The sequence below is a fragment of the Henckelia pumila genome, chromosome 2, assembly GCF_033568475.1.
Source record: "Henckelia pumila isolate YLH828 chromosome 2, ASM3356847v2, whole genome shotgun sequence".
NCBI classification, from domain to species: domain Eukaryota; kingdom Viridiplantae; phylum Streptophyta; class Magnoliopsida; order Lamiales; family Gesneriaceae; genus Henckelia; species Henckelia pumila.
In genome coordinates this window covers 191611534-191633346 of record NC_133121.1, presented here as the reverse complement: position 1 = coordinate 191633346, position 21813 = coordinate 191611534, and the positions used below count along the sequence as shown (strand labels likewise).

At 37.1% G+C, this 21813-nt stretch overlaps 1 protein-coding gene and 2 long non-coding RNA genes across 3 annotated transcripts; 1 reads left to right on the top strand and 2 right to left on the bottom strand.

Annotated features, from left to right (window-relative positions):
• Window positions 1-7622: 7622 nt before the first annotated feature.
• On the top strand, window positions 7623-10217 carry LOC140884086 (uncharacterized). The gene is made up of 3 exons (XR_012150546.1): window positions 7623-7745; window positions 7907-7988; window positions 9575-10217. It is a non-coding gene; the product is annotated as an uncharacterized lncRNA (long non-coding RNA).
• Window positions 10218-10793: 576 nt separating this feature from the next.
• On the bottom strand, window positions 10794-12720 carry LOC140885117 (uncharacterized). The gene is made up of 3 exons (XR_012150812.1): window positions 12579-12720; window positions 10930-11078; window positions 10794-10848 (listed from the first exon to the last, which is right to left on the bottom strand). It is a non-coding gene; the product is annotated as an uncharacterized lncRNA (long non-coding RNA).
• Window positions 12721-17961: 5241 nt separating this feature from the next.
• LOC140879263 (uncharacterized) lies at window positions 17962-19960 on the bottom strand. The gene is made up of 5 exons (XM_073282943.1): window positions 19318-19960; window positions 19038-19231; window positions 18917-18971; window positions 18699-18875; window positions 17962-18197 (listed from the first exon to the last, which is right to left on the bottom strand). Exons 1-5 carry the CDS (start codon window positions 19958-19960, stop codon window positions 17962-17964), a joined length of 1305 nt encoding a protein of 434 aa, XP_073139044.1.
• Window positions 19961-21813: the final 1853 nt, after the last annotated feature.

Genomic DNA, 21813 nt, shown 5'->3' with positions numbered 1-21813 from the left:
TTCCACCACTGAGGTAGAATACATTGCAGCATTAGCTGCTGCTAAAGAGGCGGTTTGGATAAGGAAATTCATCCAAGAGTTGGGTGTAATTCCTGAAGCTGTTGGTCCAGTCCCGGTGTACTGTGACAACACGGGTGCCGTTGCTCAGGCAAAGGAACCAAGGTCTCATCAGAAGTCCAAACAGGTACTGAGGAAATACCACATCATTCGGGAGATTGTGGAAAGAGGAGACATCAGTGTCGAGAGAGTGGCCTCTACAGACAATATCGCTGATCCGCTTACTAAGCCCTTGCCAGGACCATTGTTTGACAAACATCGCGAAGCAATGGGATTACGTAGTATGACTAGTTGGCTTTAGGGCAAGTGGGAGATTGAAAGAGTGGGTGCCCGGTTAGCCAACTTGTGGCTAAGGGCTTTTATGACTCTATGTAAAACAATCTTTTGTTTAATATAATTTACACTTTTATAATGGCATTGACTTTATCTTTCTTCATATTGTTATATTATGATATACTATTGTTGTTTTGATAAAGACCTTGAATATACTATAGTGTATGTAAGATGTGGTAGCACATGGGGATGGCTATCATGAAACACATCTTATAGTCACTGTATATTCTAAACTGTTCCTAGTCAATTGAGTCGTCCGCAAATAAGGATAAAGATCGCTCGAGATTGAGACTAGCATTTGCGATGCCGAGTACCACGTTTCATTGGTATGGAACATAGAGATGTTCAAAGCATGAAAATGGATATTCATATGATGAATGATCGAACTACCCTATTCGGACTTTCCAAGTGGTTATCACTTATCGAGTGGATAAAGTCCGCGGTTTTGGTTGTATACCATTAGTCCTTATTACTTGAAACATCATTGAGACTCTATATGCTAGTACTGTACTTTGACTCGTTTACCGACTCTATTGGGGTCATCAGGTGTCGGGATTGGGTACAGTTACGACACATATAGGAGTCGATATTTTGTTGTCAAGGATTCACCACATACTTGCGAGTGTGGATATCCTATGCGATCTGAGGAGATATTAGTGTGACGAATCTCTGGCCAGAGTACATGATGTGTTTTAGGTTAATGGGTTATCCTAGTAACACATGCGATGTCACTAATAGATCTCCAAGATGTTATACATAGTTATCGAATCTCGAACGGCTCTCGATATACCAATGGTTGTTGATTCGATCGGGATATATGGTTGAAGGGACCGTACTGTACGCTAACCAAAATCTACTGGTTCTTGCAGGCACTATCAGTAATACCTAGGGAATCATGGGGCGATGTTGCTAGGCGCTCTTACCATGATTCGATGGGTAAGTCGGAAATTGTTGTTCCGAGTCACAAGAAGTTGTGAGCCCACGGCTAGCTGTATTCCTGAACCATTGAGGGTTACACAAGTAATGGATTACTAAAACCCCGTAGAGATAGTTAAATTTAATGAAAGAGAAGTTGGACTTCTCAACTAAAGGGAGTGGAATTTCCTAAAATGACATAGGGATGGACATTTTTGGAAATCACTGAATTCGGATTCAGAAAAATTATCTTGCCTCTAAAAGATGCAGAAATGGTTTCTGTGCTCATTGGTGAAATCAGTTTATCAATCGGAGTCACGATGAATTTTATATTAATTTCTACAACAACAGGCTTGGCTTGTTAGGCTTAAGTTATGGATTGTGGGCTTTAAGGAGTTAGAGTCCTGATATAATTATAACTTAATCTAGTCTAGAAATTATCTATAAATAGGACTGCAGTGTTCGAAAATTGAGTGTGATATTCAGTCTTGAATTTTTGAAAATCAGTCTAGATTATTCAAGAGGATTTTCGAAATCCTCTGTCCCTTTCGGAGAAAATTCGGCTTGTGATTTTTATGAAAAATTACAATCTGAATTAACAGATCATATCTGTTTATTCTCTATGCAAACTTCTGATTGATTTCTAGTGCAGTCAATCAGAGGGTTTTGTTTTCTATTCGTGGACCTGATTGAAGAAACGTTCGTTCATCAGTTCCGGGGATATACAACAAGAGCAGATTAAATTCTGTTGGTGCCCATAATCTCGCTTCGAGATTTTAAGGTAAAATATTTAATTGTGATTATTTATTTTACTTACACAAATTTAATCGTAAAAGTTTTGATATCCAGATATGGAATTGTTCCATATTAATAAAATAAATTTTTAAACTTCCGCTGCACCGGGTATCAATTCTAATTGATCTGAACACAGTTTTCCAACAATACATGCATACTCAGTCTGGATATCTCGTACAGTACTTTCGTACCTCAAACTATCGGCAGATAAGCAAATCCCGCTCTACTATCCAAGCCTATAATCCGCACTACAATGCAAAATACTCATTCATTATAACTTTATTCTAAAAGCCTTAACTAGACTAATAGCTACTTTCTTTAGTTATTAAGAGTCTAGACTTATACTTGCGTCCGTCTTTATCCCGCTGATGACGATTGCCCCAGAACTTTGGCACAACTGCTCTACGACTCCCGTATGCCTTGACAAGACCCCATCCCTCACCAAAGAAGGCTGGAAAACCCTAAAACCACTAAGATTTCGAGAGAGATGTTGGTGAATTGGTGCTAAAATCTGAATCTCGGATGCCCTATTTATGGAGCTCGATTGGACGCTCCGATCGTAGGAACGGACAGTCCGATCTGCATGCCTATGTCACGTGTCAAAATTTCGTGACATATGTCCACCCAAATCATAGGACATTCAGATCTCCAGATAGGACGGTCCGATATCCGCCACGTGTTGATACAAAGTTGACACCTCATTGGATAGCTGGTGTTGGGTTCGGACGCTCCATTCTGAGAACGTATGCTCCGATCGCACCCGAGTTTAATTTTCTAATTTCTTTAATTAAATTTAATTTAATCCCTTAATCCCTTACTTAATCACATTCAGTCAATTAATCTTGTAAAATGAGACCGGGCTACTACATTCTCCCCCTACTTAAGATATTTTGTCCTCGAAATTATATCTTAATTATGCAAAACAAGATACTGAATAACATCCTTTATTCAAACTTGAGTATTATACAAGATATAAATGAAATACAAAACAATCAAAATAACTCTGGATAGTCTACATGCATACGACTCTCAAGTTCCCAAGTGGCTTCTCAGTGTCTCGGCGCTGCCACTGAACTAGAACAAGAGGAATAGCTTTGGTATGCAACATCTTAACCTTCTGATCCAAAATATGCAACGGTCTCTCCACATATGTCAAATCTGTATCTAACTGAACCTCATACGGCTCCAAGATATGGGACTCATCTGCTACATACCGTCGTAACACCGATACATGGAACACATCATGGATACTAGACAAGTACAACGACAAAGCCAATCTGTAAGCCAAATATACAACACTTTCTAAAATCTCAAATGGACCAATGAACCTTGGAAATAGCTTATCCTTGAAACCAAATCTTAGAATCCTGCGAAATGGTGAAACTCTCAAGAACACCTTCTCGCCCACCTCAAACTGAAAAGGTCTTCGCTTAATATTAGCATAACTATCATGTCGATCTTGTTCAGTCTTAATCCGTTTTTGGATTTGTCCAACAATATCAATAGCCTACTGTACTAATTCCGGTCCCTCTACTTGTCGCTCAAACAGTGGAATACGACATCGTCGCCCGTACAACGCCTCAAATGGTGCCATACCAATACTGCGATGGTAGCTGTTGTTGTACGCGAACTCAATAAATGGCAATTGATCTTGCCAGAATGGACCAAAGTCCATAGAACAATTTCTTAGCATATCCTCAAGAGTATGTATCGTACGCTTTGACTGTCTGTTAGTCTCTGGGTGATAATTTTTACTCAGGCTAAGAGCAGTACCCATAGCGCGCTGCAAACTCCCCTAGAATCTAGAAGTAAACTTGGGGTCTCAATCACTGACAATGCTCACAGGCACTCCGTGAAGTCAAACAATCTCTTGGATGTACAAGCGAGCCATCCTGTCAAAACTATAGTCTCGGCTATACGGAATGAAATGCTGACTTGGTGAGTCGGTCCACCACAACCCAAATAACATCACAACTCGAGGATACCGATAAATGGGTCACAAAATCCATCGTGATAAACTCCCATTTCCACTCAGGAATAGACAAACTGTGAAGAAATCCTCTTGACCTGCTGACACACCAAACATCTCGAAACATACTGATACACAATACGCTTCTTTCTTTTCCACCAGAACCGAATACGCAAGTCCTTGTGTAACATCCCAAAAATTTATTACCGAATTAATTGGTAATTAGAATAATTATGGAGTGGATAAAATGTTTATTGCGGCCAACTGAGTTACATAGTGTATTTATAAAATACACGTGTCAATTAGTCAATGAGTTTGACTATTTCTGGATATCTGGTAATATTGGCATTTTTGAGATAATTATTGAGATATCGGAATTAAAATAATTATTTATGCCAGATAATTTAATTAGAGAAAACAATCAGTTTGGATTACTGGTCAAAACCTGAGATTGACTCAATTTATTTATTGGAAATTAACTGGTCTAGTTGCCAGGTCAAATTTTGCTATTTCAGATAATTGTAAAAATGTGTTAAATTACATATTGGAGTAAAATAACACAAGAGCATTAAAATGGATCAGACCGGGTCATTTTAGGACCAAATTTTATAATATTAAGTGGTACACTCTCTCTCACGCACTAAACCCATAAAACACACACTAAACCCTAACCCCCCATTCACGCCTCTCCCGTCTCCAGCCGCCAGCCGCCGCCCTTCGTCGTCGATTGGCCCTCCCATCTTGTAGCTCTCATCGAGGCGGTCACAACCATACCAAGAATCATGCGTTTTGACATTCGTTCGGGTCGGATCGAAGCAAAATCGCGGCTGCCTTTGTTCTTCATCTTCCTCGCGCAAATTGACGGATTTGAGGTTGATTCTTGTTGTTTTTCTGTTGTTTAAAGGTTCTAGGATGTGTGTAGATCATTTTTCAAGCTTATTACAACATTTTCAGTTGGAAAATTGCATGGATCGGAGCTTGGGAAGCTCTCCGCCGCCGCCTCTGTAATTTGCGATTTTCGGCTGCCACGGTGGTCCATTCCGATCATGGTAGCAGTTGGTGATGTTTAAAGGTTCTAGGATGTGCGTTAGAATCGTCTCGTCGAGCTCTACAACCCTGCCAAATTTCATGAATTTTGGAGTTGATTTGCAGATCGTCGTCGCGCCGCCGTCTTCCCCAATTTTTCGGCGAGTTTTGGCATGTTAACAATTTTCTATCGTTTCGACGTGGCGGATCCTAATATTCAAGTTTCGAGTAGATATTTGAAATCTTTAAGCGGTGAGAGCGCAATAAAGTTCGGTAATTTTTGGTCAAAGTTTGACAGAGTTGACCAGGGTTGACTTTTGACCTTTATGTGATTTTTCGCAGATCGAAAGCTAGTTGAGGATATCTAGAGGCAAAAATCAGCAATTTAGGGATTTGAGCTTTTCAAAATTGAAAAGTTGTGAGATTCTTGAATCCCGATATACGCAACCGCAATCGTATAAGTTTTTCGTGTGTTTTAAACGCAAAGGCATGTTATACCCTTCCTTTTTCACACCATTTAGATCAGTATATTCACTATTTGATGATTAAATTGTGTTGTTGCATTTGTATGTGGATATGGTAGCTCAAATTTTAACTCATGCATCATTCGTGTTTTTATGTATTGTGAATGATTTTTTTTGTCATAGCTAGTTCTTAGTTGCTGTTCACTGGTTGATGGCTGGGTTAGGTCCCTTTGGGTCTTGGTTTAAGATATCTTGAACTAGTGTCGGCTAGGTGAACAGTTGGATGGTTGTAAGTGTGGTCTATCTAGCGGGCAGCTTAGGCAAAGCTCGGGCAAGTGGGTTGTCTGGGTCGGTTCAAGTGTACTAGGGTCACTTTATTTTGGGCCGAGTAATTTATTTAAGATTCTAAGTGTTTAGTTTATTCATTGGGCTTAATTTAGTTATTGGGTCTAAAATGTTTATTGGCTTTAACTTATTTATTGGGCTTGAGTTGTTTATTTGGGATAAAGTGTTATTTTGGCTTGAATGAATTGATTTATTTATTGAGCCAAGCTTATGAGGCTTAAGATAGTTATTGGAGGCTTAATTTAATAATTGAGCTAAATTTATTAATGGGCCTAAGTTGTTTAATTTATTTGGTTGGGCTAAGTTCTAAGTTGGACTAAGTACTGTTGGGCAAATTTTAGTCTAATTGGATCAATTTAAGTGTGATTGGGCTAGTCTAAGTATTATTGGGCCAGTTTAAGTGTTAATGAGTCAATTTAAGTGTTATTGGACGAATATGAGTTTAAGGGCTTTAGTTAAGGGGCAGCAACTCGAACTAGCCATGACAAACAAAATAGTCCGTAAATATATATTTAATAGATGTATATGTATATTTTGATATAAGTATGATTTTTATGGAAAATGAATTAAATATATATTTACGGGCATAATTTTAAGAAAGATGATATTTTTAAGTTCATGATTCATGCATGTATTTTATGTTAATATTAAGGGCATGTAAAGAAAATATTTTTGGGAATTTGATGTGAATTGTGACAATTATGTTCAGGAGCCTACAGATCCCCGTGTTAAGGTTGGGTGAAGTGGCATAAGAGGCGTAGGGAATCCCCGTGTTATGGTTGGGTGAACCTCGCCGCCGCGTACGTTGGTTTATAGATTGATCAATCGCTTATTTTTAGGTCACACTTCACTGATATGACCCACAGGAAATGATTTTTATGTTTATGACATGCCAATGCTTATGTTATATATTATGTTACGTATTATGTTATGATTTAGATTACGACGCAGTTTATGCATACGATTTTACGAACATGCATGCATTAAAATCCTCGGTTTATTTTTATATACGTTATGTGCTTGCATGTGGTTTTATTTAGTAGTACTCGTTATTGAAGGTAGAGCATGCTTGGCCTTTAGGCTCACTAGATTTAAATGTTGTGCAGGTGAAATTTATGTTATTCAGGATGTTGTGGTCCCAACGAGTGGTGAAGACCTCTGTGCATTCGTGGCAAGCTAGCACACCCGTGACCTTTGCGCTTTTATGTTTCAATGATTATGAGATTGTATCAAACTATTTTCCGTATTTTACGTTATTGAATATTTACGCATAGATTTATAATGTGTTTGATTATTTAAGTTTTGACATGAAATCGCTTTTTATTATGTATTAAGTTTTATGAAAATCTATTTTTAAGTATAGATGCATATATGTATGGACATATATGTAATATTTTAAAAACAAATTCCTTCGAGTTTGGTTCGTTTCACCTTGTACATCTTGTTGCTTCTTGGATGAATACTCAACTTAGTACGATGAGCCTGTGATAAAATCTCCTCTCACAGGGTCCGCTTGATTCGTGTGATGGGATGAAAGAATGATGTATTATCCCAGTGATTAAAAGAGAAAATATATGGATATATTATACGATGGGATAAATTATACTGTGTTTGATTTGTTGTGATTGAAATCATAATTTAATATAAAATTATTGCACATTACCGAAAATACCCTTAACATTGGGAGAAAATCAAAAGGAGAATCAGCATTCATTCAACGCATATCCATGACCCAGAATTGACTCCAGCTGCTTCTTCCCACCTACCACCATCAACAATTATCCTTCCTCTTGTCAGTTCGAAACTACGAGTTCCCTCCGATTAATGGACAACAACATCCGGTGAGTTTCTGATTATGTTCTTCAGTTCGATCTACGAAAAAATTAAGGTTTATATTAGACATTGTTTATTTATTTTTCGATCTGCAAAATATATTAGGGTTTGCATTTTTTTTTATTAGTCAGCCCCTGCATCATAATTAAAATTCATTCCTCATTTTCAGGTTTTAAACGTATTGGCTTCTGATTCAACGGAAAGAAATTCAGAATTCAACGTTCTTATCATTACCTTCCTCAAATCTGCAGGTAATGTGTTTGGTTTTTCGCTTTTTTCTTTTTTAACAAAATATTTTATGAGTTTTGGTATACGATTGTGCGTTCATCAAGATCCATATAGTTTATCGAAATTTGCATTCATATTATAATTTCGTAGATATTTTTTACATTCGTGGAAAATTTCCTAAACATAAAAGATTTAGAAGTAGATAATATTTCTTAAAGCATATTTTGTTACACCATTTTCAGTAAATAAAAAAATTCTAACAGTTTAAAGGAGATATTTTGTTTGGTTTGGACATGTATACATTGTTTAAAAAACTTCGACGAATCTTTGATCGTTATGTTAGTGTTCGATGATTTATTTTTTTTCAAGGTTGCATAAATAACAAAAATTTGTAGTTAAAAATTGGAGAGAAACCGATGGTTCTTAATGATAACATGATTTTGTTCAATTTATTTCCACTGTCCTTGTTGGTTGCCTTTTGATATAATTTTTCCACGCAAAATATAATTTTCTTGATTGGGTTAAACTCATTTTCCCTATATTATATTTTAATGTCTCTAAGTAACATACTTTTCACATTGCATTTGATATGAACTCGATAAACCCACCAAAATGTGAGTGTGGGAATGGTTTAATGGTTTTACGACAAGCTGGACAATTTTCTACTCAACATGAAAAATATTACTACATATGTCCAGCCTCTCTTAACCATCCAAAGAAGTTTTTGCGGCACGACAAATACCCTCGACTGAATGAGGTATCAAATTTTCAAACAACATTCAATGAATGTGTATCAATAGCTGGACCGACGACCAACTGTGTTAATAGAAAAATAGTAAACAATGAACTACGCCACGAGGAATCATCATTCAATGGCGAGACATCCACGGCCATATCTGAGCACAAGTCATTCCCGCCCTCGAACATACCCAAACCCATCCGTCCAACTCCAACACTTACCGGAGAGGAAATATGTTGTTGTTTCGGTTTCATTTCCTCAATTCTTTGTGTCATACTTCTACTAATCTTACTTACTATTATCTTGTTCAAGTAATGGTAGAAGCTTATAGTAATGATTTGTGTTATGCTAATATGAAGTATTAATTGTGTGTAAGTTTGACTGTAATGTCATAAAATAAGCATGCTTTCGGCCCGATACTCGTTTGTATGTTAACCAGGGTGATTGTTAGATGTCCCTGTTTATGTTAGATGTCTCATGGTTGTTATTTTGGTATTATATATATAAGTGGACAAATATTTTCATGCACGAAGTAAGATAATAATATATGTTTGCATTTATGTTCTCCAACCACCTGCTTGGTATTAATTTCTAATTTCATGTAATTATTAGAAAAATCAGATTTGATTTTGTTGTCACTGTGTATGCTTCCCATCAGTCTAACTCAAATTTGATGGGATAGACACTGTAGTATATAAATTAATAAGGTAGTTGTAGAATGTGTAGGAGGCTGTAAATGCTTTATTTATAAATCTCCAACCTCAAACATTCTATATAATGCAACTTGGCATGAATGTCGTTGCTCAAGTGCATATCAAACAACTTCTCTTGTGTTTAGAAATCTAGCTTCCGCATTTTTTGAAGCTGCAGACATGAGTGATTCGGAGAAACAATCTGATGATGCTTCTGTCAACTCTAGTTGGGGTTTCATGCTTCCAATGGACTCCAAAAGAAATTTGGAGTATGTATACTTGACTTCAGATGATGAAATAGAGGTTCTGAAATCACCTCCTAAACAAAAGACTATGAGCAATTTTAAAGCTGCCAGGAAAGGTTATGCAAAAGGGGATTTAGCACTTACTGCAGCTGAGGCTGTGGCAATCCTGACAAAAGAAAAGAAAGTTGTGAGCAAACTTGTGTGTGAAGTTGACAATAGGAGGTCGGTGGGAAATACTTCAACCATGGAAAGTGGAACTAAGGAATCTGCAGTAAAGTAAGATCAGCTTGAGAGCTCACAGTCAAGCTCTTCACCGAACAAAAAAAGTGGCTGAAGTTTCTGGATATGGTATGTAATTGTGTAGGGGACCTCACTTTTGTTGGATGTAATCTCAATATGAACTCTTTTGTTGGTTTTTGATAATTTTGATGCATTAGGTTGGTCGAATGTTTAAATTAGGTTTGTGTCAAGGTTTAGTTGAAACCTTCATCATTAAGTATTTGTAAAGCCTTATTAAAAGGGTCCTGCTACACCATATTAATGATAATGTTTATATATATATATATATATATATATGGCTCACTAATTTTGATTTCATTTTCGTAACATGATAGGCAGTAATAAATCACCATTACTTGGATATTTAATGATTTATAGTAACATTGTCCCAAATTGTTTTGAGACAAAAGTGGTCTCACGTAGCCATTATAAATAGAAAGTGATTATATATAGAAAAGTTGATACTATTAACACAATAACTAAGTGATCGGGTGACTTTAAAAATAAAAATAACTAAGTGATCGGGATTAAAGCACATAAACATTGGATTCTTTACTAATAATTATTTATCATAATAAGTGATCCAATATATCTGCTTTCAAATTATCACAACTTTTATGACACTATAAAATTGATTTTAATAATCGTCATATATCCACAAATGAAAAAGTTTGGAAATAAAAATATGCTGTGAAATTATTGAAGGCAAATGAGTGTTATAAAAAGACATCTTTATTGAAACGACCAAAAACTAGAAGATTTTTTTAAAAAAAAAAAAATTATACCACATATATGCTCATACATATATGCATCTTTACTAAAAATAATTTTTATTCCACGTGATATAATATATAATAAATTGATTGAAGTCTAGCATTTTAAAATGTCTGAATAATTTAAAAGAATACAAGCGCGCGAAATACGGTATCTCAAAATGTGGAAATACATAATTCAAAATACCCAAACATAGTCAAATCATAACATGAGTGGTAAAATAGCAAACATGCACTGTAAATAGTTCAATACAATCCTCAGAATAGTCTCATAAAAGTGCGGAAATAAATACTGCAATGGTCACAGGCAAGCCAGCTAGCAGTGGATGCTCAAAGGTCCTCGCCGCCAGTCGGGACCATTTCATCAGCTACTGAATCAAACCACCTGCACTATTTAGATCTAGTGAGCCTAGAGGCCCAACATGCTCTATAATATACATAACGAGTACTACTAAATAAAACCACATGCAAGCACATGACGCATATAAAAATAACCTGAGAATTTTAATGCATACATGAACGTAAAATCATATGCGTAATAATAAATCATAACATAATCATATCATAATTACATAACATAAATATGGCATGTCATAATCATAAAATCTTTACTGTGGGTCATATTAGTGAAATGTGACCATAAACATAAGCGATTGATCAATCTATAACCAGCGTACGCGGAGGTTCACCCAACCTTAACACGAAGATTCTCTACACCTCTTATGTCACTTCACCCAACCTTAACACGGGGATCCGTAGGCTCCTGAACATAATTGCCACAATTCACGTCAACTTCCCAAAATTATTTTCTTCACATGTCATTTACTTAACATTAAAAATATAAGCATGATTCATGAATTAAAATATCAGTTTTTTCATAAAATTTTGCCCGTAAATATATATTTAATTATTTTTATAAAAATAATATTCATATCAAAATATGACATATACATCTATTAAATATATATTTACGGACTATTTAATTTGTCACGGCTGGTTCGAGTTGCTATCCCATAACTTAAGCCCTGAAACTAAGTTTGTCCCATTAAGACTTGTACTATTCCACTAATAATAGGATTTGCCCAAATTAATCATATTGAACCCAAATAAATTGAGCCCACTAACTTAAATAAATTTCCAAACGTGAAAATATAATATTTAATCACCTAAAACTAAATACTCAAGTCCAATAAGAACCCAAATTATTCAAGCCCAATTCACAACTAAAACAATTGGGCTCTTAAATAACTTATTCGGCCCAAACTAACAGTGACCTGGACCCAAACCCGCAACCTAAGGCCCTAAACTATTTGACCAGGCCCGATTCACTACCCATGGACCAAGACCCGACCCGATCCGACCCGGTACTTTAACCCGACCCAGACCTCTAGCCCAAGGCCCAGACCAACTAACACAGCTCCCCAAGCCCAGACGCACGGCCCAAAGGATTTCTCACAAGCCCACGCTTCACCTTCACCCACCCCTCTACACCTCGGCCGATCACCCTAGCTCCGCCTGCATGACCGGAGTCCGGCCGGCAGGACCGTCCCAAGGTCCTGCCAGTCCTACCTGAGTTCAAGAACCCAGCTACTCGGCCCCCTCCTGTTCTCTCCTTTCCTAGTCCAACCTCAACCCTGCTGACCAGCCTTCAACACGCCCAAGCCTAGCCGACCCAACCCAGCAGCTGCTCGAACCATCGCAAGAAAATAGAATCCAGAAGTCGTGCAACCCACCAAACGTAAAAACGAAGAAAACATGAAAAATCACGGTGCTAAAATCCTAAGACCGTGTTCCAAAACCAAACACAAAAACAAGCCTTGATTTTACCCAAAATAATCTAGCATTATAACGATCTAAACGGAGCGGGAAAAAAAGTTGAACATGCCTCATTCACAATAATAAGATAATGGAAACGAAGCTTGCGCTGTGCCGAACAAAAATCCCTAAAAATCTTGAACTTTCGACAAGATTTTTTTGAGGTGTGTGAAAGTGTGTGAAACGGCTATGGAGTCACAGATTCTTCTCAGAAATGGTGTGTGGGGGAGACGATTAAGTCTAGGGCTCAACACAAGGCTTTTAAACATGATTGGGTCATGGGCTTTATTTGCCTTAATTTTGGGCTTTCAAAATATATAACAAAAAAAAAAACAAATTTTAACCTTAGACCACAACCAAGATTTTGGCCCAAAAATCTTAAATTTTCGGATTTAATGAAAACTCAAATTTAAAAGTGCCCTAAAGATCCTTAAAATAGCCCGATTAGGTGAAAAATAAATTTTAAAACATTTATATATATAAAACCTAAATTTTTCAATAAAATAAATCTTAAAATAATTATTTTAGGCTCATAAAAATCCTTAGACAAGAATATCGATAAAACATTTATCTCGATCGGTCGTCGTCCCGTCTACTAGCTCAAAGTAATATTTTTCTTCAAAAATTCAAAACACTAAAATACCCGTATTAAAATCATAAATAAATACAAAACACCTAATCATGATAAATAAAAGTCATTCAAACTTTTAACTTAATTTATTATTATCATTCTATTTAAAATATTAATTATCCTAATTATGCATACGGTTTATGTAAGAGGAAATTCTAGGCGTTACATTTATATATAGTCATTGTCAAACTTATCAAAACATTACGTAAGTTTCTTCCCCACCACAAAATGCACCGTGTAAGGGGCTAATACCGAATAAGGAATACTTGTTTACAACATAACTGATTCTTGGATTCTCTCCACTATAAAAACACAAAATCCATGCTAATACTTGTTTCATGCAAAAAGGGGAGTAGAATATGACAAAAACCAAATCATCCACAACGTTAACCTTCTAGCTTCGTAATCCTCTTGACAAGCGACAGTTTTTCTTCATCTTCAAGGTTGAAAAAGAGCGCTAACTTCTTCGATTTTTCAACCAAAATCTTAGCAGCAATTTGTTTCTCATCTTGTGTTAGGCCAAGAATAGTTTGTAGCACAGTTAGAACATCCTTGGAAACAGGCATAGCTATTTCGTAGTCTTGGCTCAGACGTGTACCTAGATCAACAATACCTTCCGTTGTCTTTACAGTGAATTCCTTGATAGCATCAACAAATAATTCTTCTCCTTAAGTAGGCTGCTTCCGTTTCTTTGAAGTGGACTTCTTACTAGTCGATGTAGTGAATGATGGTGGATTTGCAACCAAATTAGATTCACTTGCCCCCTCAATCATTTAACAAGTGCTCAAATCCAACATTCATCTCAGCAACAAAGTCATCTGGAACGTGTAGAACTTGTTGCACAGCAGCAGTAAAACTGGATATACGTTGTCCATTTGCTCGATCGAAGCCAAATATTTCACACCAATCTGCGAAATATGGCCAAGACTTGTAACGCCATGTGCACACGCTAGAATCAGCCTGCAAAAAAAAAAAATGAACAAATTATGAAATAAAATAGACATTTCAAAATTCGGAAATATAAAAATTCCAAATCATTTAAATCAGAGACTCAATAATGTATTCAATGATTTTTTCTTAACTTTACAAAGCCTTCCCATGCTTTATCAGATGACTCTATCAATTTTTGTGTCTCGTTCCACCCTATTCCACTTCTACTTAATATTGTTGCCAGTGTGCCGTGAGTTTTCTTCCACACATGAATCTTGGAGTTGATGTGTGGGCATCCACGTAAATCTGTACCTGGGAATATGGTCGTTAACCTTTTCTCCAAGAAATTCAAGTAACCACATTTGAAACCATTTTCACTCTTCCAACCTCCAGTAATTGCTTCTTTCAACGACTGTATCAACACTTCTTCCTCATGTGAACTCCATACTCGCCCACCTTTGTCATATTTCTTACCCTTGTCTCCCATTGTATTGCTAGATGCTCCGAATTCCATATGTACTGAGTTTGTTTTCTGCAGAAGCTTAAAACAATGAGTAATGTGTACTGCATACAATATATTATGCATTCAAAAAATTAGTGACAAGTACAAAATACATGATCATCAAAGTAAAATAATGAAAACGTGAAAAGGAATAAATAAATGAAAGACTCATACTAATATGAAATTCACTGCATCAACATATGTTTCCATGTGAATGCAGTTCACGTACACAAAACATGGAGTTCAAATACGTTACAATACGTCATCGGCATAATGATATATAAATTGTTGAACTAATTATTATACATCGACAAGGCAAGGTTTTCTCTCCACAAATCCCAAAATGAGGATGACTCGATATTATCAATAAAGTTATCCTCAACATCATGTACCATACCATTAATTGCTTCATCAACTCCCTCTAGTGGGTCTTCCTGCATTTCAGACCAAATGAAATTACGTAAAATCATACATGCCAATATGATGTGATTTTGGACATCCAATGGGTAAAATGTTGGGCTCCTAAGTACTGCCCATCGTCTCTTGAACAAACCAAATGCTCGTTCAATGAAATTATGTGCACGACAATGTTTTGAGTTGTAATACTCCTTGTAGTTTTGGGGACCTCTAGTTGCCCAATCATCAATATGATATCTTTTTCTCCTAAATGGTATTAAAAATCCTTCCACATTTGCGTATCCATTATCACAACGATAGTAACAACTTGCAATTATAGAGTAAAGTGCTATAGTCCAGTATCTGCAGTTGCTGATTCGAAGATTACTTGTGAGTATCATATGATTTATATCTTTTGAAAAAAATAAACCTACCTCTAGGAATCTTTAACCCATATTCTCGGTAAATTGCATCACGAAGGACCCTAGCATCTGCAGCTCTGAACCTTCCCAACCTACTAGTGAGTAGGTAAAATTCATGTTCATGTCACAACAAGACAATACGTTGATAGCCATTGTTCCTTTCCTTGTTCTGTACCTTGTCTTATCCTTATTTGGTACTTGAACAGTCACATATGTACCATCCAATGCGCCAACCCTATATGGAATTGGTAGTAATGAATGTTGTATTACAAAAATTTAAAGAAAAAGTGTTTGCATATTCTTACAAAGTTAAAAGCGTAAAAAAAATAACGTATCATTTTACTTTCTTAATCATAACTGAATTTACCTTGAACCATTTCCATGTCTCGCTCGAGCAGTCATCGGCAACAGGAATTGGCTTTACAACAAGTAGAGGATGTAGTTTCAAAACACCTCTCAGTACCTCATGTAAATTAGTGCTTACAGAGTAACCACTGCGTATGAAGTCGTGACCAATAACTCTATTTTTCTTATGGTGTGCTAGAATAGACAAAACTGTGGCTACTTTTTCCTCAACTCGTGTATACCTAGACTCCATTATCCCGCTTACATGGGTTAGTAGGTAACATAGATGTGCAAAAGCATTACGAGTCATTCTTAAATTAACAAGACACTCAACATCTCCTACGTCAATTATCCTTTGTAAATAGCTTATTCTAGCATATATCCTTTCTAGCTCGCTTTGTCGTACACATATTCGACGGTGCCTATGATTTTTTTAGAAATAAACTTGATATATAAACGTGTTACAATGGTCAGAAACACAAAAGAAAAATAAGAATTTGTTGAAGCACTAACAACTCTTGCACATGTCCATCTCCTTCGGCCATGAAAAAGAGAACATTGTCATATCATAAAGATAAATCATAGATTTTAGGCATAAAAATCAATGGCAGTACCTCAATGGCATGAACAATGTACAAATTTAATTTTTGGGTACACAATGTAAGGAAAAATAACCTATTGTAGTTAACAATTTAGCAACTTACTCATTCAAGATGGGTGTGGAGAACGTTCAACATATTTTAAGAGTAGGAAGCAGGCATAGTAGCAAATAGACATATGATATAAAACTATTCCAAGATTCTTCATTATGCCCCAAAATATTCACTCAAACAGATCACAAAGAAGCAAAAAATGAACAATAACAATTTTTAATTGGTTAAACAAAACTAAAAACCCACAATGTAAGTGCTACATTCAATAGAATTGTCGTAAGCATATACTATTTAATAGGATGAATTGTTTTTGGTGGGTATCTCTCTTTTCATGTCCTAGAAAAAAAATTGATAATGGCAGATTTGAGACGAACAGATAATAAAAGCTCAGATCTTTGGTAAATTCTTTGAATCTCACCAAGATTTGCAGAGGGATGAATATTTGTTTGGCTTATTTCTTCACGACTTCAAAAATCCACAGCTTCGATGCTTTAATCTACCTCGTGCGATGCTTTTATCTGAGGTTTGTTCGATGCCTTCATCGTTATATTCATGACATTATTACATGAAGTTAGATCTGTGCAGTAGGGTTTTGTTCAAATATCTTGGGGCAATTTAGTAAAATACATACCTCATCTGAAGAACTGTAACATTTGTGAGAAGTCATCTCGGTTGGAAAGTGGGTTGTCTTATGCACAGAAAACAGCGTTTTCAGACGGGCCCTTGGATAACTTAGAGGGGTCCTAAAAATAAAACGAACGGAATATGGGGGTGATATATCATCCGGTCCATTACTCATCTATTGAGACAAACGGTCTCTCAGAGTATCATCATTCGGTACTACAATACGTCCAGATAAACAAAGAAAACCGTCTGACTGATAGTGAAATCCAGACTTACTACCTTTGTTGGCTAGACAAGCAAACACTGGGTCTTCGGATCAGACGTCTGAGCATCTCGAATCTGAGAATACAAAGCTGGCTCAGATAAAATCGCAAACATCTGGATACTCTGCATACCTTTATTATGTTTGAAGGTATACCCCGAAGAACAACAATATTCAATCGCACAGAACACGCCACAAGTCTGAAGTGCGGATACTCTGATCTTGCGACTCAAGGTATCAGCCGTGAGATTAGCAGCTCCCGGATGGTATTTAATTTCACAGTCATAATCCTTCAGCAAATCCATCCAAAGTCTCTGTCTCAAGTTCAACTCCGCCTGAGTGAACAAATACCTGAGACTTTTATGGTTTGTGAAGATCTCAAATCTCTCGCCATACAGATAATGACTCCAGATCTTCAACGCAAAAACAATAGCTGCTAACTCAAAATCATGAACCGGATAATTTTCCTAATCTTTTAATTGTCTAGAAACGTATGAAATCACATGCCCATTCTGAGTCAGGACACAACCTAACCCCTACAGAGAAGCATCAGTATAAACCACATACCCTCAAGATCCTGACAGTAATGCAAACACCGGCGCAGAAGTCAACCATCTACGAAGTTCACAAAAATTCTCCTCACACTCTGAGGACCACTCAAAATCCATGCACTTTTGAGTAAAGTGTGTCATCCCAGGAAACTAAGGATCTCATTCACTGTCAACGAATGCGACCAGTTCAACACAACATCAATATTGCTCGTATCTACAGAAACTCCATCTCTGGATATGATATGACTGAGAAAAACAACTCGATCAAGCCAGAACTCACACTTACTCAGCTTAGCGTACAACTGTCTATCCCTCAGAGTCTGCAACACAAGCCTCAGATGATAAGCATGCTCATTCACATCACGTGAATATACTAAGATGTCATCAATGAACACGACGACAAACTTGTCCAGAAATTCCCAGAATACCCGATTCATCAGATGCATGAATACAGCCGGTGCATTAGTCAACCCAAATGACATTACCAAGAACTCATAATGCCCATATCTGGTCCTAAATGCAATCTTGGCTATATCCTGATATCTGACTCGCATCTGGTGATATCCAGATCTCAAGTAAATCTTGGAGCAAATTGAAGTACCCTGCAACTGATCAAATAAATCATCTATACGAGGAAAATGATACTTATTTTTGATGGTCACGCGATTCAATTGTTGGTAGTCAATAGACAGTCACATAGACCCATCTTTCTTCTTTAAAAAAAGAACAGGAGCTCCTCACGGAGATACACTAGGACGAATGTAACCCTTGTCCAACAAATCCTGAAGCTGCTACTTTAACTCACACATCTCTGACGGAGCTAGACGATACGGTTCTCGCGAAATAGACGAAGTCCCTGGCATTAACTCAATACCAAACTCGTCTTCCTTGACAGGAGTAAAACCCAAAATCTCATCTGGAAATACATCTGAAAACTCATTCACAATTGGCAAATCTTCGATATCAACACTTCCAGGGAACATATCAATAGCATAGATGAGGTAGCCTTCCCCGCCAAACTCTAGAGTTCGATAGGCTCTTAAATCCGATACTAAAGGCATATGAAGTTGCGCTCCCTCACCATAAAATAACCAGCTATAACCCTCTCATTCTCGTCCACTGCCTGATCATGCCTCAAGACAAACACCTGATTAGAAGCACGAGGTTTCAGATTAGAAGATCCCATAAACTGTCCCTATGGCCTCTGTTGTACTGTGGCCTGAGATCCAGAACCCGAACCAGAACCAGCTCCCTCGGCCTGTGGACAATCCCTTTTCAGGTGACCAATCTCCCCACAACGAAAACATGCACCCGAAGCTTTACGACATCTTTCAATAGGATTATCCTTACCACAATGGCTACAAGGACCCTGACCTTTCTTTCCAAAGCGCATCACTTCCCCGGATCCTAAGGAAGAAGAGTTAGAACCATTATTCTTGAAAAATTGAGCACGGGGACCCAAAGAACTCGCGGGCCTAGATGATAGAAAATACCTGTTCCGTTGAATGTTGTCCTCCACTTGGCGACATCGACTGACAATCCCTCATAGGTCATGTCATTACCAACAGATACACGGTCATGGATTTCTGGATTAAGACACTGAAGAAACAGATTATACTTCGCTCCAATGCTGTCAGAAATCTGTGGACAATAGGACAACAGTTCAAAGAACTTTTGCTGGTACTCCTCAATGAAAATCGAGCTCTGCTTCAAACCTAACAATTCACTCGCCTTTGCATGTTGAAGTGCTGGAGGAAAATACAGCTTATGAGAAGCTGTACGAAACTCCACCCAAGTAGTTGCTCCTCGTGCTATGATGAAGGGTGTAGCTGTGGACCTCCACCATTTCCGAGCACGACCCTCCAGTAGGAAATTAAGATTCTCCAACTTCTGATCCTTTGAGCAGCAAAATTCCCGGAAACAATTCTCCATGTGTTCTATCCAATTCTCTGCATCCTCCGGAGACTCGCCTCCAATCAACGTCTTAGGACTCATCTTCATGAATCGATGCATACTAAAGCGTCTACGGTTATCATGGTGATGGTGATGATGGCCCCGACTATGCTCACTATTGTCCTCAACGTCCCAGCGTACACCTACACTACCATGACTACTTCCATCATCATATCCCGCCATCTACACGACGATCAAAAGGTTAATTCCCAAGGAAAATTCTAGATCCCAAGATTTCTATGCATGCTCTGATACCATAAATGTAGTGATCCATACCATGATCACCTACTAAACAAGAGTTTACACATGAATTTTAACTTAATTAAAATGATAATCACAAATTAACAGCGAAAACCATAAAACAATTTACAATCCCAAGAAAAGGAATATGTAAATACTTAGTTATACAACCATATCAAAAGTGTATAAACCCGAATGAAACAAATACTGAAAAACCTAGATAGGACACAAACATCACCACCTGCTGTTAACCTGCAGTCTAAGCTCTCATGGAACCACCCGCCTCATCCAAACGCAAACCTGCCCCATGGAATAGGGTGTCCAAAAAACAGTACAAGGACGTGAGCATAAAACGCTCAGCACAAGAGTATGAGTATACAATGATTATATGTACATGTATGCAAATGTACCTGGTACCAAGACACACAGGTCAAGAAATAAGCTCATAAACCGGGCCCAGGGTATATAACACGTTGCTCCATTGCATCAGGAGGTGGCTCCTATACCTGATAAGTGCATTTTATGAACTTAATTTATATATGATTTGGCTTGGCTTTTGTGATGTATCGAGTGGATATTATGCGTATTTGTTGTTGTTTTTGTGAGTTGCAAGGATTTGGAGAAAAGTAGCAAGAAGAAGTGGAAGGATGCATTATGGAGTATCAACTTCAGAAAATTATTGGGAATTATTGAAACATCAAAATCCAATCTTCACCGTTCATAATATATTTTAGGATGTTTTGAAGCTTCTGTCAAAATTTCAGCTCAATCCGACAGTTAGTTTGGGAGATATGATTTTTTGAAAATTGTCGCGCGTTGCAGAATTGGACATGCGAGAGAAGGGCGCGCCCGCGCCGTCCCTGGACGTGAAAAGAAGTGTAAATTCGAGGCTCAGGCGCGCCCTCGCCACTCTATTGCGCGCCCGCGCTTCTCTGTGCGAGAAATTGGCAGATTTTTGCAACTTTAAAACTTTGAATTTGTCGGGCTTTCTTTGACGGGCTTCGAGGACATATAAAAGAGATTTCAACACAACATAAAAGGGAGAGAGCCGCCTGACAACACAACACAAATTGAGAGAGCTTGATCATGACAATTGGAGAAGAAAAATTTGTGCATCAACGTGAAGAATTTGAAGAACAAAGGAGAAGATCGTCGACCGGACACGGCGTCGAATATTCGGATTTGTTTTTCTTTCTTTCGAATTTGTTATCATTGAATTGATGTCTAGACTTTTGAATATGACTGGTGTTTATCTATTTTTGATCATGAACTAAATTTTCATAGTCTAGGAGTTTGGTGTAGCCTGGTTGAGACGCTTTTACGAATTGTTAATTTTATTGGATTGAATTCTCCTAAATTAATTGTTTTTCTAGCTTTGATTGTTTTTTCAATTACTTGATCACTAATTGAATTGTTATACTTATTTTAAATCATTGCTCGGGAGAGGGAATTTTGAATAGGATCATTAGAAATTACACTGTTAATTGTTTATATAACTCAGGAGAGTGTATAACATTAACGGAGCTTTAGGAAGAACATTGTTTTACACATATCACTAAGACTAGATTTTTAATAGGGATATTGGAATTGAATCTTAGTTGATACACATTATTTGTTGCTCGGGAGAGGGAAATAATATAATTAAGTATTCTTGGCTATTGATTGAATGGAATTCATGAAAATAATTTAATTAGGAGTAGTTGTTGTCGAAACCAGGTGAAATCAAAACCTCTAGACCATTTTTCTCTCATTAATATTATTCGGAAATTGTGTGTGAGTTTTTCTAAAAGTTCTGA

Excerpts from the sequence above, each read along its gene's own strand:
- LOC140879263 (XM_073282943.1), bottom strand. The coding sequence starts at position 19,960 with ATGGCGGGATATGATGATGGAAGTAGTCATGGTAGTGTAGGTGTACGC. Across the intron at positions 18,876-18,916 it reads GAATGAGAGGGTTATAGCTG|TATCGGATTTAAGAGCCTAT; the intron begins GTTATTTTATGG and ends ATATGCCTTTAG. Across the intron at positions 18,198-18,698 it reads TGTCAAGGAAGACGAGTTTG|TATATTCACGTGATGTGAAT; the intron begins GTATTGAGTTAA and ends ATGACATCTTAG.